The following is a 15,790-nucleotide window of genomic DNA, read 5'->3' on the forward strand; positions in this document are numbered from 1 at the left end:
CATACCCTAAATGTCCAATCAACTTTTGGCTAGTGGTCCCACCTCTTATTCTATAAACCTATCCTAGAGATTCTGCTGTACAAGCAGGATGCAGAGAGCCCGTTGGGTTGATAGTTTGTGTTTATTGATATGTGCACGTCACTTTGTTGGTTCTATATTCTCAGACTTTTTCTTTTTTTATTGAAGCATCCAAGAGGCAAGTGCAAGGTCATTGTGAAGGGATGTGGAGCAGGGTCAGCTGTGACATCACCTATTGATCTCGCGAGATCTCGCTCTGGGCCACAGGACACACGCCAGCTCTTCATTTTCTACAGTTATGCGTCCTTTTCCCAAGTCATGTCTGGCAATTAACTTAATAGGAACGCTATACACTACATGCAGACTACCTTGAAAAAGGCAATGTATGCCGAAACGTTGGATTTTTTGTCTGTTATACATTTCTGCTGGCTGCCAAAATAAATTTGAATTTGAGAGCAAAGAATTGTGGACTTGTTGAGTGCCAAAGGTTTTCTTTACCATATTTTGAATTTTTTCCTTTGAGCACCACAGTATTGTGTAGAGTGCACCACTCCTGACCTGATCATTTGTTGTGAAAATTACTTATTAAAAGTTTTCTGAAAAGAACAGGAAGTGTAATATGAAAAAAAAAATGCTAAAAATGTTATAAAATATTTAACACAATAACCTAATATAAACAATATACAGTTTTCTGGTAATACATTCCCTTTATAAATGGCATCATACATACTATGCCTGAAGATTTTCCTTTTCTCCTCCGCCTCTTATAAAGCTCTTTTCTTTCAGATACCAATCCCATGCTTATTAGTTTTTCTACGATTCTAGCTTTGGAGCGTTTAGCTGTGATATGCTTCATTATATTTCCTAATATATCTGCAAAGAACAAACAATATAAAATAACACAATTGGTCTAAATGACAAAACATAAAGCTAGAAGAGAATGTCCACCAACCTATCCAATAAGTTTACTAAGGTTTAAAAGGTGAACACGTATCTCGCTATGCACAAAACTTGAGAATACCAATGAGCACATTATCTTTCAATCCTAAACGTCACATCCATCATGGTAAATGTGCACAGGACGTACCATCAGTCTCTTGAAACTCCTCATAAAGCCGCTGAAGCTCCATCTCTTGGTCTTCAGTCCAGAGCACAATTCGTGTTCCTTTACTGAAATGATTAGTATAAAAAAAGTTATTGGCGCAAAAAATTGATGAACATTTATAACTCCTGAAAATGATTGATGAACACCAGAAGTCCCCACGTGAGCGACTGCTAATCATGGTCCATATATTCGGATATTATACATAAAAATAAGTCACTATGGATTGTATATGTTCACTGAAAAAAACGTAACAGCATATGCATAAAGTTATTATCTACTATGCTAAAGATTTTATTTTGGGACTTCTCTTTAGAACAGGCTAGTAATGGCACATACGTGGGGATCGGATTGGTGGGCTGAAGAGGTTGTGGTGCTCTGGCAAAGGCCCAGTCCCCTTCATTGTTTAGCAGGCATACATTTCGTTGTGCTGTGTCAAGGGCTGGCGTTAGGGCAAAGCAGACTGGTATCTGCCTAGGGCGCCCCCAGCATCTACAGCAAAATCTTCACTGACCATAGCATTATCAGTGAAGCTTTCAATGTAGAAACTGTTTCAGGACCTTTGGTGACATCACGATCATGTGACCTTCCAGACCAAAGCCATTCATCTGCTCCAATCTCTGTGTTTCCCAGTAATTCATAACATTGCTGAAGTCTGAGTGCTGCAGCCTTTCTGTGTCAGACAGTAAATGAATGCAGACCATCAGCAGCCTCTGACAGGAACCAGGATTCATGTGGCGTAAGTTATCACAGTCCCTCTAACCCCTTAAGGACTGCGCATTATTTTATTTTTCTCGCTTTCCTTTTTTCATCTCCTTCTTCCAACAGCCATAACTTTATTTAACTTTTCCATCCCCATACCTGTATAAGAGCTTGTTTTTTGTTGGATGAGTTGTACTTTTGAATGACATCATCCATTTTATGGTGTGATGTACTGGAAAACAGGGGGGGTGGAGGAGCGCCGAAATAGCAACAAAAGCACAATTCAGCAATTTTTTTTACGTTTTTCATTTACAGCGTTCACTTTACCACAAAAATGAAACGGCATTATGATTGTTCAGGTCAGTACAATTCCACATAGATACCAAGCATGCATAGTTTTGTTTTATGTAGGTGGTGAAAAATAAATTCAGAAATCTGTAAAGGAAAAAAAATATTTTTTGCACTGAGCCTGTGTTTTCATTGATACCATTTTGGCGTAGATACAAAGGTTTGGTTGCTTGTTATACATATTTTTTGTGTTGTAGCAGCAGCCAAAAACTGGTTATGGCATTTTGATTTTTTTTTTCTCATTGTGGCAATGTACTGCTCAGCTTAATTTATATTTTCATACATCAGACTTTGAGCTCGGAGATAATGTGTGTATTCGTGCTCCTGGCTCAGCCTTTTGATGGAGCCAACATCACAGGACTGTTTTCTTATTTGTGCCATCTCCCACTTTGCTGCTTATTCTCACTACCATTCAGCAATCCAGATGATGAAGGTTTTATTGTTAGACCCAAATGTAATGTTTATTTAGGATTCTTATTCCAATAAAGTTATGTTCCTGTCATTGCAGATTTGAAGTGCCAGATTCCTGTTGTACTGATTGGAGTGGTCTGAGCACCTACAGAGTCACGGATATCCCTTTCCTACATCACAGATTGACAGCGGCATTTAACAGGCTAACAGCTGTGGACGGTGCTCCGCAACATCTGCGGCTGTTAGAGGCGAATGATGGCTAACTATCACAGCCATCATCTGCCGGGTAAGATGTGGGCTTGCAAAAGAGACACCACATGAGATACAGAATGTCATATGCCATTAACCCCTTTGAGAAGCCTGTTTTCACCTTAATGACCAGGCCAATTTTTACAATTCTGACCCCTGTCACTGTATGAGGTCATAACTCTAGAATGCTTCAACGGGTCTCGCTGATTCTGAGAATGTTTTCTCATGACATATTGTACTTTATGATAGCGGTAAAATTTATTCAATATGACTTCTGTTTATTTGTGGAAAAAAAACACGGAAATTTGGCAAAAATTTTGAAAATGTCGCAATTTTCAAACTTAATTTTTCCCCTTACATCAGAGAGTGGTCTCACACAATAGTTACTAAATAACATTTTCCACATGTCTACTTTACATCAGCACAATTTTGGAACCAAATTTTTGTTTTTGTTAGGAAGTTATAAGTGTTAAAAATTAACCGGCGATTTCTCATTTGTTCAACAAATTTTACCAAATTTTTCTTTTTTTTTTTTTTTTTTTAGGGACCACCTCACATTTGAAGGGCCTATATGACAGAAAATACCCCAAAGTGACACCATTCTAAATACTGCACCCCTCAAGGTGCTCAAAACCACATTCAAGAAGTTTATTAACCCTTCAGGTGCTTCACAGGAGCAGAAGCAACGTAGAAGGAAAAAATGAATATTTAACTTTTTAGATCCAAAAATGATCTTTTGGCTAAGTTCACATTTGCGTTCGGGGGCTTTGCGGAGGGCTGCGTACTTCCTCCGTTAAGCTCCACCTACTTCGGCATACTCCTGCAGATGTATGCGGATGCGTTGCTTTGAGGCGCCCGACCACACGGGAACTCAACAAGTTGCGTTTTGTGCGGACGGCGGGCATGTCAAAACTATGCATCCGCATATATCCGCATTTCCTGCGTACCCAATGTTAAAGATGGGTACGCAGGACGCATGCAGAAGTAGGCAGAGCTTAACAGAGGAAGTATGAAGCCCTCCGCAAAGCTCCCGAACGTAAATGTGAAACCAGCCTTAGCAACAATTTTTTTTATTTTCACAAGTGTAAAAGGAGAAAATAGACTGCTAAAGTTGTGCAATTTCTCCTTAGTACGCCAATACCCCATATGTGGGGGAAAACCACTGTTTGGGTGCACGGCAGGGCTCGGAAGGGAAGGAGCACATTTTGAACGGAAAATTGGCTGGAATTGAGAGTGGACGCAATGTCACATTTGAAGAGCCCCTGATGTGTCTAGACATTGGAAAAACCCCACAAGTGACCCCATTTTGGAAACTAGACCCTTCAAGGAACTTATCTAGCTGTGTGGTTAGCACTTTGAAACCCCAGGTGATAGGGTTAAGTTGTTAAAAATTAAAGAACTTCATAGATTCGGAGGTTGAATACATTGAGACCTCATGTATTAAATGTAGATTTTAAGTTACAAACAGTCCTTTAATATGTGGTTTTCCTCCTTTGTCCTTTTGTGTATTTTGTCTTATCTGGGGGTGTAGTATTTATGAAGGTATTGAGTTTATTAATTACTAGATGGTGGCCTGATTCGAACGCATCGAGTATTCTGGAATATGTATGTAGTTTATTTATGAAGTAAACGTGAGTGAACTACGTGGCACTGTGACTGACAGAACTTGTTCAGTAACCTTGAGTGAACTACGTCGCGCTGTGAGTGGGGGTTAATTTCCGCCTCAATATCGCTGATTGGTCGCGGCCAGATGGCACAACCAATCAGCGACGCGGGATTTCCGTTACAGACAAACAGACAGAATTAGTCGATTATATAGTAGACTAGATGGTGGCCCGATTCTAACGTATTCTAGCGTATTACCTGAAAATGAGAGGAGATGGTGCAGCATATAAGGAAGGAGTGTCACATCCTGAGCCAGACGAGCGCCGTTTCGCTTTGCAGCTTCTTCAACAAAAAGGGGGCATCGTCGGGTGCAGGATGTGACACTCCTTCCTCATATGCTGCACCATCTTCCTCCTGTCATTTTCAGGTAATAGCTAACAGCTTACTGATCGGCTTTTCCACACTTTATCCATTTTGGATCCTGCTACATTCACTATTCCTTCAGGCTTTACACTTTATTGCCATCTAGTGACTGCTCTAAAAACTGCATAGCATTTATGTTCTCTCTGCTTTATATGAACAGATACTGTTCTTATATCTAGGTCACTATTGATTTGATTATGACATTAGTTGTTTTCTAAATATAATAGAACAAAAAAGAGTCCAGCTCACCACAATCGACATTCCTGGAAACTCGGAGCACGGAACCGCTGTGTCAAGGCGTGAACAAACAGGAAAAGGAAGGAGATCCAGCTCAACGATATAGTGAAAAAAATCCGTAACTTTATTCACTTCAATTCATGTAGGATGAAGGACGTAACATCAGCAAACAATAAGAATAAAAACAAGATCCAAGATCAACGCGTTTCTGGTGACAAAGCACCCTTAATCATGATACTTGGTATGTGTCATGACCCATACTTTTATACTGGTATCCGGCAAACACACCGGTATGACAATTAGTTGGCTTAATTATCCAGCAAAGTAGAGACACATGGGAATGAATACAAAGCAGACATCATTCTAAAAACAAGGCAAATATTCAAACTAGATGGAAAAGCAGAGATACCAAAAATACAAATATACAAAATTACATATAAAGATTCAGGAAAATTTCAAAAGGTATAGAAATTTATAGAAATTTAAATATATACAATATATGATACAAATAATTTATATAACTGTGTGAATCTGGAATAATCCAATATGAAAACTTGTTCAATAGAAAAAATTATCAAATAAAGAAAAAAAGAAAAGGAAAATAAAATTTAATTTAATTGAAGAAAAAATGATTAAATAATAAATTAATTAATAATATAGGAAATTTATTAAAGAATAGTAACAATAATAATAATAATACATTGGATCATACCAGATTCTAACAAATACCTATGTCAAAAAGACAAATAATGGCAATATAATACTATGTGCCATAATTCATAGTATATGAAAAGAAGCAACGTAAGTTTGTTCAGTACATTTACAATCATGAACATTTGTTAATTTAATTTAGTTTTATCAATTTAAATAGATAAGAACAGAAATGTTCCAAGAAACTGACTAAAATTGAACACGAATGATTGCAAACAGCGATGTGCGCCTATTTAATTCAAAGATGTAGTATATAGAACCTCACAAACAGTGGAGCTATGAATTCCTTATGAGAATCATCTGTAGGATGTGAATGGAGGAACAAAATGAACAACAGCAAGCCCCCACAAATCGAAGGCTAATATATACAGGATAAGCTCGATCGTAAATACAGACACCACCACAATGCCGACACGGCTGGACAGCAAGAATTCAACCCGTATAATATTCCAATTCCAAGTTTAAAACACTCATGAATTTGTGAATGGGTATGAGTGAGGGAACAAGATAAACAACGGCAAGCCTCTCACAAATCAAAGGCTAACACATGTAAGATAAGCTCGAGCGCAAATGCAGACACCAACACAATGCCGATACGGTCAGATGGTGGGGGAAGAAGGAAAGGCAGATAAGCAAGATGCCATAAATAAACTATTTAGTTATGTCATTCTACTATTAGGAAGAAGCAAATTCTACCCTATTAATAATGTTGCTAGGTTAGTAAAAGAAATTAAACAATTGACTGAGGAATACAACCAATATAATTGCAGATATGACAACCAATATAACAGGGGAATAGCCCTAATACCTATATATTGGCAAAAAGCCTAGTAAAAAAGCATTATGTCCTTTCTTTTATTCAGACCATGCGGTGTTCTAGTTCCAAGCTTAAAAATCCACCAGGTTTCTCTGTTTCTAAGAGTTACCTCAATATCTCCTCCTCTAAATGGTTTATGGGTTTTTTCGATCGCATAAATTCTGAGTGACTCAAGATTGGACTGGTGCTGGTTAATAAAGTGTTGAGACTTGTGAGGTGTTTCTATTAATGTTGATATTCTCAACATCATAGATGTGTTCTCGAATTCTTGTTTTCAGGGAACGTATAGTGCTACCAACATATTTGAGATGACAAGCTGTACACTCCATGATATAGACCACATTTTTGGTATTACAATTCAGGAATGTTTTAATAGAATAAGTATTCTGATTACCAACATCAGTAAAATCGCGACATTTCAGCGAAAATTTGCAGGTTTTGCATGCTATAGCACCACATTTGTAAAAGCCCTTTGTACTGAGCCAATGAGAGGGCTGCGCAGAAGGAGCAGTAAGAGAACTTGATGATAAACTGGAGCCTAAAGAGGGCGCTTTTCTGGACACAATCCTGCATCCATTATTCAAGATCTCAGCAATATCGGGATCCTCTTTTAAGATAGTGAGATTGTTGTTAATTAGTCTTTTAATTGAAGCAAATTGATTGCTGAACTGAAAGACCACGGTAATTGGATTTTGGGAAGATGTACTTAAAATTTGTTTGTTTTGAAAACGTGGTCGTCGTGCGACAATTTTTTCTGCTCTTTGTAAATACCTCTTACTATAGCCTCTCTGTGCAAGTCTGTCTTTTATACCAACCACTTCTTGGGAATAATCTTCCTGTGTGCTACAATTACGTTTTGCTCTCACCATCTCACCTAAAGATGATTTTTAGGTGAGATGGTGAGAGCAAAACGTAATTGTAGCACACAGGAAGATTATTCCCAAGAAGTGGTTGGTATAAAAGACAGACTTGCACAGAGAGGCTATAGTAAGAGGTATTTACAAAGAGCAGAAAAAATTGTCGCACGACGACCTCGTTTTCAAAACAAACAAATTTTAAGTACATCTTCCCAAAATCCAATTACCGTGGTCTTTCAGTTCAGCAATCAATTTGCTTCAATTAAAAGACTAATTAACAACAATCTCACTATCTTAAAAGAGGATCCCGATATTGCTGAGATCTTGAATAATGGATGCAGGATTGTGTCCAGAAAAGCGCCCTCTTTAGGCTCCAGTTTATCATCAAGTTCTCTTACTGCTCCTTCTGCGCAGCCCTCTCATTGGCTCAGTACAAAGGGCTTTTACAAATGTGGTGCTATAGCATGCAAAACCTGCAAATTTTCGCTGAAATGTCGCGATTTTACTGATGTTGGTAATCAGAATACTTATTCTATTAAAACATTCCTGAATTGTAATACCAAAAATGTGGTCTATATCATGGAGTGTACAGCTTGTCATCTCAAATATGTTGGTAGCACTATACGTTCCCTGAAAACAAGAATTCGAGAACACATCTATGATGTTGAGAATATCAACATTAATAGAAACACCTCACAAGTCTCACAACACTTTATTAACCAGCACCAGTCCAATCTTGAGTCACTCAGAATTTATGCGATCGAAAAAACCCATAAACCATTTAGAGGAGGAGATATTGAGGTAACTCTTAGAAACAGAGAAACCTGATGGATTTTTAAGCTTGGAACTAGAACACCGCATGGTCTGAATAAAAGAAAGGACATAATGCTTTTTTACTAGGCTTTTTGCCAATATATAGGTATTAGGGCTATTCCCCTGTTATATTGGTTGTCATATCTGCAATTATATTGGTTGTATTCCTCAGTCAATTGTTTAATTTCTTTTACTAACCTAGCAACATTATTAATAGGGTAGAATTTGCTTCTTCCTAATAGTAGAATGACATAACTAAATAGTTTATTTATGGCATCTTGCTTATCTGCCTTTCCTTCTTCCCCCACCATCTGACCGTATCGGCATTGTGTTGGTGTCTGCATTTGCGCTCGAGCTTATCTTACATGTGTTAGCCTTTGATTTGTGAGAGGCTTGCCGTTGTTTATCTTGTTCCCTCACTCATACCCATTCACAAATTCATGAGTGTTTTAAACTTGGAATTGGAATATTATACGGGTTGAATTCTTGCTGTCCAGCCGTGTCGGCATTGTGGTGGTGTCTGTATTTACGATCGAGCTTATCCTGTATATATTAGCCTTCGATTTGTGGGGGCTTGCTGTTGTTCATTTTGTTCCTCCATTCACATCCTACAGATGATTCTCATAAGGAATTCATAGCTCCACTGTTTGTGAGGTTCTATATACTACATCTTTGAATTAAATAGGCGCACATCGCTGTTTGCAATCATTCGTGTTCAATTTTAGTCAGTTTCTTGGAACATTTCTGTTCTTATCTATTTAAATTGATAAAACTAAATTAAATTAACAAATGTTCATGATTGTAAATGTACTGAACAAACTTACGTTGCTTCTTTTCATATACTATGAATTAAGGCACATAGTATTATATTGCCATTATTTGTCTTTTTGACATAGGTATTTGTTAGAATCTGGTATGATCCAATGTATTATTATTATTATTGTTACTATTCTTTAATAAATTTCCTATATTATTAATTAATTAATTATTTAATCATTTTTTCTTCAATTAAATTAAATTTTATTTTCCTTTTCTTTTTTTCTTTATTTGACAATTTTTTCTATTGAACAAGTTTTCATATTGGATTATTCCAGATTCACACAATTATATAAATTATTTGTATCATATATTGTATATATTTAAATTTCTATAAATTTCTATACCTTTTGAAATTTTCCTGAATCTTTATATGTAATTTTGTATATTTGTATTTTTGGTATCTCTGCTTTTCCATCTAGTTTGAATATTTGCCTTGTTTTTAGAATGATGTCTGCTTTGTATTCATTCCCATGTGTCTCTACTTTGCTGGATAATTAAGCCAACTAATTGTCATACCGGTGTGTTTGCCGGATACCAGTATAAAAGTATGGGTCATGACACATACCAAGTATCATGATTAAGGGTGCTTTGTCACCAGAAACGCGTTGATCTTGGATCTTGTTTTTATTCTTATTGTTTGCTGATGTTACGTCCTTCATCCTACATGAATTGAAGTGAATAAAGTTACGGATTTTTTTCACTATATCGTTGAGCTGGATCTCCTTCCTTTTCCTGTTTTCTAAATATGCCTATTTCCTGATGTGAGGGGATCATTATATTCTGCCGTTTATCATTATTTTTTACCCTTTTTGGATATAGGACTGCCAAGGGTTTTAAAAAGAGACTTTTTTTTATGTCCACCCATATGCAAGTCCATACAATCTCCTTATAGGGATACTTTATAAAAGTGCAGATATATTGCATATATAAAAAAAATTAATCTTTTCCTTGTGTCACACCCTGACTTTTTTGGAGGTCCAATTTTTTCCATCTTCCTGTCTTTTAATGTTGTGTGATTTTAAAATATTGTTTCAATAAAGACAAAAATACTTTTTATTCACTTTCTTATGTGTCACTTCGTACTTGTTAGGTAACCTATGTAAGCATATAGGATCTATTGCCATGCGCAGTAATGCACTTATTGGATATCAGCAACTAAAATGGTGCCGGGTTTTGTGAGGTATTCTGCGCGTGTGCAGTTTGATGCTCACATCCGGAAATATGAATGTTTCCTATCCTTTTACTTTGGACATGCGCATTGTGCTGGGCCGGGTGCCGAGGTAGGAAGGATCTGCAAGGAGGAATGGCAGAGGATCCCCAAATCCAGGTGTGAAGTACTTGTTGCATCATTCCCAAGAAGACTCATGGCTGTACTAGCTCAAAAGGGTGCTTCTACTCAATACTGAGCAAAGGGTCTGAATACTTATGACCAGGTGATATTTCAGTTTTTCTTTTTTAATAAATTTGCAAATATTACTACATTTGTTTTTTTCAGTCAAGATGGGGTGCAGTGTGTACATAAATGAAAAAAACTTTTCTGAATTTACCAAATAGCTGCAATGAAACAAAGACTGAAGATTTTATAGGCGTATGAATACTTTCCATACCCACTAATATAACATATTAATATATACACACACACTGAAGGAAATACTAGATGCACCCCAAATTTCCAGAAGGAAAATAGAAAAAAAAATTGTGTCAAATGGGGGTCTGTCTTGCAGTCCAAATTCAGCATACTGGGGGGATCTGCAGCGCTGGTGGAGCATGTCACAGAGGGTGTTCGGTTGTCTGGCGACTGACTCCCATCCCAGACTGGTGCGGCAGGTTCAGCGGTGCTCGTAGTGCGGGGGCACTGCCGACATTTTCTGAAAGCCCAGAGCCCCCGCACATCCATTGCTGTGCTGCAGTTGCCCCCGGAAAATCCCATCCTAGGCTGGTGCGGGGGCTCACCCGGCATTTTGTGAAAGATCGGAGCCCCTCGCACATCCATTACTGTGATGCGATGGCCTCCAGGAAAATAGCCGCCGTGGGCAGCGCATGCTCAGATTGAGATCTCTCAGCGGCCATTCTCCCGGAGGCTACCGCATCGCAGTAATGGATATGCGGGGTGGCTCCAGGCTTTCACAAAGTGCCGGTGGGGCCCCCCGCACCACAAAGCACTGCCGAACCAGCCTGGGAAGGGCGTGTGATAATCGCCCTGCAGAGTCGGACCGCCGCAGAAACGCCCAACACCTGCTGCCGCCAAATTACTTGTAAGTATATTCCTACTAAGACGCAACCCCATTTACCCCCACAAAAAAGATTGGGAAAAAAGTGCATCTTATAGTCCGAAAAATACGGTATTTGATTCCTTGCTGATTTTGTATGTTTGCCCACTGACAAAGACTTGAACAGTCTATAATACTGGTCTACAAAAAAAATAAATAATAATTTTCTGGCATGGACTTTAAGAACAGTTTTAGACTAATTTGAGGGTGCTGAATTCAAATCTGATCTTATAATTTCTTTATCACATCACGTTACAGGTATATAGCCCATTTTCAAGAATTCCATGATGAATATACCGTATATACTCGAGTACAAGCCGACCCGAGTATAAGCCGAACCCCCTAATTTTGCCACAAAAAACTGGGAAAACTTATTGACTCGAGCATAAGCCTAGGGTGGAAAATGCAGCAGCTACTGGTGAATTTCAAAAATAAAAATAGATGCTCCATGCCGTTCATTTTGGCCCCATAGATGCTCAATATAAAGTTGTGCCACATATAATGCTCTGCACCGTTCATTATGGCCCCATAGATGCTCCACATAAAGCTGTGCCATATATAATGCTCTACACCGTTCAGTATGGCCCCATAGATGCTCCACATAAAGCTGTGCCATATATAATGCTCTGCACCGTTCATTATGGCCCCATAGATGCTCCACATAAAGCTGTGCCATATATAATGCTCTGCACCGTTCATTATGGCCCCATAGATGCTCCATATAAATCTGTGCAATATATAATGCTCTGCACCGTTCATTATGGCCCCATAGATGCTCCATATAAATCTGTGCCATATATAATGCTCTGCACCATTCAGTATGGCCCCATAGATGCTCCACAGAAAGCTGTGCCATATAGAATGTTCTGCACCGTTCATTATGGCCCCATAGATGCTCCACATAAAGCTGTGCCATATATAATGCTCTGCACCCTTCAGTATGGCCCCATAGATGCTCCACATAAAGCTGTGCCATATAGAATGCTCTGCACCGTTCATTATGGCCCCATAGATGCTCCACATAAAGCTGTGCCATATATAATGCTCTGCACCGTTCAGTATGTCCCCATAGATGCTCCATAGAAAGCTGTGCCATATATAATGCTCTGCACCGTTCAGTATGGCCCCATAGATGCTCCATATAAAACTGTGCCATATAGAATGCTCTGCACCGTTCATTATGGCCCCATAGATGCTCCACATAAAGCTGTGCCATATATAATGCTCTGCACCGTTCAGTATGGCCCCATAGATGCTCCACATAAAGCTGTGCCATATATAATGCTCTGCACCGTTCATTATGGCCCCATAGATGCTCCACATAAAGCTGTGCCATATAGAATGTTCTGCACCGTTCATTATGGCCCCATAGATGCTCCACATAAAGCTGTGCCATATATAATGCTCTGCACCGTTCAGTATGGCCCCATAGATGCTCCACATAAAGCTGTGCCATATAGAATGCTCTGCACCGTTCATTATGGCCCCATAGATGCTCCACAGAAAGCTGTGCCATATATAATGCTCTGCACCGTTCAGTATGGCCCCATAGATGCTCCATAGAAAGCTGTGCCATATATAATGCTCTGCACCGTTCAGTATGGCCCCATAGATGCTCCATAGAAAGCTGTGCCATATATAATGCTGCTGCTGCAATAAAAAAAAAAAAATTACATACTCACCTCTCTTGCTGCCCGCAGCTCCTCAGCGTCCCGTCTCGGCGTCTCTCCGCACTGACTGTTCAGGCCAGAACAGTCAGAGCAAGACGACGGGAAGACGGAGCGGCGCCCGGCGTGTGGAACGCGGACAGGTAACTATGACATACTTACCTGCTCCCGGCGTCCCTGGCTCCTTATCCCGGACAGCTTGTCTCCGGGTGCCGCAGCCTCTTCCTCTGTCAGCGGTCACCGTTACCGCTCATTAGAGAAATGAATATGCGGCTCCACCCCTATGGGAGTGGAGTCCATATTCATAACTTTAATGAGCGGTCCCACGTGACCGCTGAACAGGGGAAGAGCTGCGGCACCGAAGACCGTGGGACGGGCAGGGGGAGCGCCGGGACTAGGTGAGTATGCGACAGTCCTCTCTCCCCCTCACCCGCCGACCGCACCGCTGATCATGACTCCAGTATAAGCCGAGAGGGGCACTTTCAGCCCAAAAATTTGGGCTGAAAATCTCAGCTTATACTCGAGTATATACGGTAATTAGTGTATGAAAAGTGCCGGTTTATACGGTTCACTAAGGTAAATTTAGTTTTCATTTAGTCTCCCAATAAATGTGAGAATATCTTTGTTTTCTTTGAACATGCATAATTCCCATTTGTTATGATAACACCCTTGTTTTCTGTGCCACTGGGACAGTACACTATGTTCCAAATTATTATGCAAATGACATTTTTCTCGGATTTTCCTAAATGGTTGGTGCAAATGACAGTCAGTCTAATAAAAGTCATCACCCGTTAGATTATACATCGAATTTTCTTGAATAAACCTCCCAATGATAACAGTATAATCTCCAAAATGAATAAAAACTTAAAATGCACTGTTCCAAATTATTAGGCACAGTAGAATTTCTAAACATTTGATGTTTTAAAGAACTGAAAATGCTCATTTGTGGAATTTGCAGCATTAGGAGGTCACATTCACTGAACAAAAAAGTTATTTACTCCAAAACATCCTAACAGGCCAAGTTACATGTTAACATAGGAACCCTTCTTTGATATCACCTTCACAATTCTTGCATCCATTGAACTTGTGAGTTTTTGGAGAGTTTCTGCTTGTATTTCTTTGCATGAAGTCAGAATAGCCTCCCAGAGCTGCTGTTTTGATGTGAACGGCCTCCCGCCCTCATAGATCTTTTGCTTGATGACACTCCAAAGGTTCTCTATAGGGTTGAGGTCAGGGGAAGATGGTGGCCACACCATGAGTTTATCTCCTTTTATGCCCATAGCAGCCAATGACTCAGAGGTATTCTTTGCAGCATGAGATGGTGCATTGTCAGCATGAAGATGATTTCGCTCCTGAAGGCACGTTTCTACTTTTTAGACCATAGAAGAAAGTTGTCAGTCAGAAACTCTATATACTTTGCAGAGGTCATTTTCACACCTTCAGGAACCTTAAAGGGCCCTACCAGCTGTTTCTCCATGATTCCGACCAAAAACATGACTCCTCCACCTCCTTGCTGTTGTTGCGGCCTTGTTGGGACATGGTGGCCATACACCAACCATCCACTACTCCATCCATTTGGACCATCCAGGGTTGCTCAACACTTATCAGTAAAAAAGACTGTTTGGAAATTAGTCTTCATGTATGTGTGGGCCCAATGCAACCATTTCTGCTTGTGAACACTGTTTAGGGGTGGCCGAATAGTAGGTTTATGCACCACAGCAAGCCTTTGAAGGAGCCTACACCTTGAGGTTCGAGGGACTCCAGAGGCACTAGCAGCTTCTAATATATGTTTGCTGCTTTGTAATGGCTTTTTAGCAGCTGCTCTCTTAATCCGATGAACTTGCCTGGCAGAAATCTTCCTCATTATGCCTTTATCAGCACAAACACATCTGTGCTCAGATACAGCCACAAATCTCTTAACAGTATGATGATCACGCTTAAGTTTTCGGGAAATTTCTAATGTTTTCATTCCTTCACCAAGGCATTGCACTATTTGATGCTTTTCAGCAGCAGAGAGATCCTTTTTCTTTCCCATGTTACTTGAAAACTGTGACCTGCTTAATAATGTGGAACATCATTTTTAAGTAGTTTTCCTTTAATTAGAATCACCTGGAAAACCAATTATCACGTGTTTAAGATTGATTTCAGTGATCTATTGAGCCCTGAGACAATACCATCCATGAGTTTATTTGAAAAACAAAACAATTAAATCTTTATGACAATTAAATCCAATTTGCATAATAATTTGGAACACAGTGTAGAGCTACAGCAGAGCATTGGGTGAAAACTAAATGGCCTCAGCAACAGAGTTTGGCATCTGGAATAAGAATGTCATCCATGATCCTCTAGTGGATAAGAAGAACATTGTCTTTCCTCCCTTACACATAAAACTTGGATTGATGAAGCAGTTCGTCAAAGCTCTCAATCACAGTGGAGAATGCTTTAACTATATACGTTCAACTTTTCCTGGTCTTAGTGAAGAGAAGAAAAAGGCTGGAATATTTGATGGACCTCAAATAAGAACACTTATGAAAGACCCAAATTTTATCACATCAATGAATGAGACAGAAGAAAGAGCTTGGAACGCATTTCGTAATGTGGTGCAGAATTTTCTAGGGAATAAGAAAGCAAACAACTATGAAGAGATTGTGGAAGAGCTACTAATGAGTCTGCGAAATCTTGGATGTAGAATGAGTATCAAGATTCACTATTTACACAGCCATTTGGACTTTTTTCCAGAG

At 39.3% G+C, this 15,790-nt stretch overlaps 1 protein-coding gene across 1 annotated transcript in view; it reads right to left on the reverse strand.

Annotated features, from left to right (window-relative positions):
- The window catches only part of TIMELESS (timeless circadian regulator), a 184,137-nt gene that overhangs the window by 30,909 nt on the left and 137,438 nt on the right, over positions 1–15,790 (reverse strand). Inside the window, exons 22-23 of the mRNA XM_077297607.1 lie at positions 1,106–1,188; positions 749–891 (exon numbers count right to left, since the gene is read on the reverse strand). Coding sequence (XP_077153722.1) covers positions 749–891; positions 1,106–1,188 — 226 coding nt within the window. The remainder of the gene's footprint in view (positions 1–748; positions 892–1,105; positions 1,189–15,790) is intronic.

The sequence above is a fragment of the Ranitomeya variabilis genome, chromosome 3 (assembly GCF_051348905.1).
Source record: "Ranitomeya variabilis isolate aRanVar5 chromosome 3, aRanVar5.hap1, whole genome shotgun sequence".
In the NCBI taxonomy this organism is placed as follows: Eukaryota; Metazoa; Chordata; class Amphibia; order Anura; family Dendrobatidae; genus Ranitomeya; species Ranitomeya variabilis.